Source organism: Diaphorina citri, unplaced genomic scaffold (assembly GCF_000475195.1).
Source record: "Diaphorina citri unplaced genomic scaffold, Diaci psyllid genome assembly version 1.1 scaffold6756, whole genome shotgun sequence".
NCBI lineage: Eukaryota > Metazoa > Arthropoda > Insecta > Hemiptera > Psyllidae > Diaphorina > Diaphorina citri.
Genome location: NW_007384132.1, coordinates 263 through 2027, shown reverse-complemented (window position 1 = coordinate 2027; position 1765 = coordinate 263). Strand labels below are relative to the sequence as shown.

At 41.1% G+C, this 1765-nt stretch overlaps 1 protein-coding gene across 1 annotated transcript; it reads right to left on the bottom strand.

The window, feature by feature from the left end:
* Positions 1 to 267: 267 nt before the first annotated feature.
* Positions 268 to 1393, bottom strand: LOC103522069 (alanine--tRNA ligase, cytoplasmic-like; the record flags this gene model as incomplete). The annotated part of the gene is made up of 3 exons (XM_008487177.1): positions 268 to 346; positions 884 to 1025; positions 1374 to 1393. Coding segments are annotated over 3 exons (241 nt in total), but the record flags the coding sequence as incomplete, so codon positions are not given.
* Between the last annotated feature and the right edge of the window lie 372 nt (positions 1394 to 1765).

Below are 1765 nucleotides of genomic sequence, written 5' to 3'. Positions count from 1 at the left end.
TTTCGTTAAGGAATTGTGTATAATGAGGGGCGTGTCTTGCAAAAACTCATCCTTCTCCAACTCAAAACGTCTCTTTTTCTCTTCAAAACTAGAATAATATTCAATCTAGGATTTCATGCTGAAATTCACATCAAGCCTCCAAGAATGGAAAAGAAACAAATTCGGAAAAAGTGGTGTGCATGGTTTTGTACTTACCGAAAGTACTATCAGCATTACAGGCATTACTTGATTAGGAAGAAAAGAGTGCAAATAAAAAGGGAAATTTCGTTAAGGAATTGATGGTAGGTCTTCTTTCTTCCAGTAGGGGAGAGTAGCCTTGGCTATCTCCTCGGTAATGTCGATGATCCTGAGGGAAATATGGGATAGTTATTATTATTATCCACTTCAACTGGTTGCCCTTCCTACCACCGACCCTCCCTATTTAAGGGCTAGGAAGAAGAAGGGTGGTTGGGTGGAAGAGTTCCTTTTGGAGAATCCTGCCACATTAAATAAAGCAAAAAAGAAGAAAAAAAAAATGGCCACTTCAAATGGCATAGATACACAAAGATACATTTACTCGAGTGCAAAAATTCGGAATAGTTTGTGTTATCCGGCCCTACTCAGCCTGGGTGAGGTCAATGTGAGGGGAGGAGGCGGGTAGCTTGTCACCGAATGGAGGGCAAAACTCCCATTACTAAAAACTTCGACAAATATACAGAGACAATTTTCTTTTAGCTGTTAGCATAAAGGGACCTTTTTCTAAGCTGACAGTCTAAATTAAGAATAGAATAGAAAATACCCTGTTTATACTGCCAGAAGGACACTGTAAAGTCCCTTTACTCCCCCAGTCTAAACAAGGTCTTACGTATATTGGTACAATAAATTAAGCGCTACTCATACTTACTTCTTCGATAGAGCTTTGCTATCCGCAGTGTTGGGGTTACTCAGAGTATTCTTTACATTAAGTACTTCAGTCTCGATCACTTGAGCTTTCTTGATGGCTTTAGTGGCTTCATTACCAGAGAGGGCAACTATTCTACGGATACCTGCGGGAGAAGGAAAAATAGATGATATTTTTGTTGTTGTTGTTGTTGTTGTTGTTGTTGTTGTTGTTGTTGTTGTTTTCAAAAGTCGGGAACTTGGCCATTAGGTGACTCTCCCACAAATGTTATTTTTAAGAGGTTGCATATAGGGTACTGTACCATGTAACAATGGGCATATAGGGTACTGTAACATGTAACAATGGGCATATACGGTACTGTAACATGTAACAATGGGCATACAGGGTACTGTAACATGCAACAATGGGCATTGGGCATATAAGGTACTGTAACATGTAACAATGGGCATATAAAGTTCACCCAGAGTGGGAATCACAACACAATATTACCTACCTTTGGCAATAGCCTCTTCGCTAGACCCCGCCGGGAATCGAACCCGGGTCTCCCGCGTGCAAGGCGAGCGCAGTGACCACTACGCCATGGGAGCTGACCATATTACGTCACAACTTTGGTGCTCACTGCAGCATTGTAGGATTTTTCCCAATACCTCAATAATCCTAAAATCCAATGTTTACCTACCACCTACCATGCTGGTATCGGTCGCTATGCGCATTTACATGTCATAGCTACTCATTTTCCTCACGAGGCTGAGTGGGTGGACATCTTTTTCATGTAAGTAGGATAGTTAACTGTTATTTCATTTCCAATCAAGTTACTCGACCGATGTTAATGCACCTCGACCTCTCTTCTTCTTCTTCTTTTTCAAGAGGTTTGAAAAAAGGGGA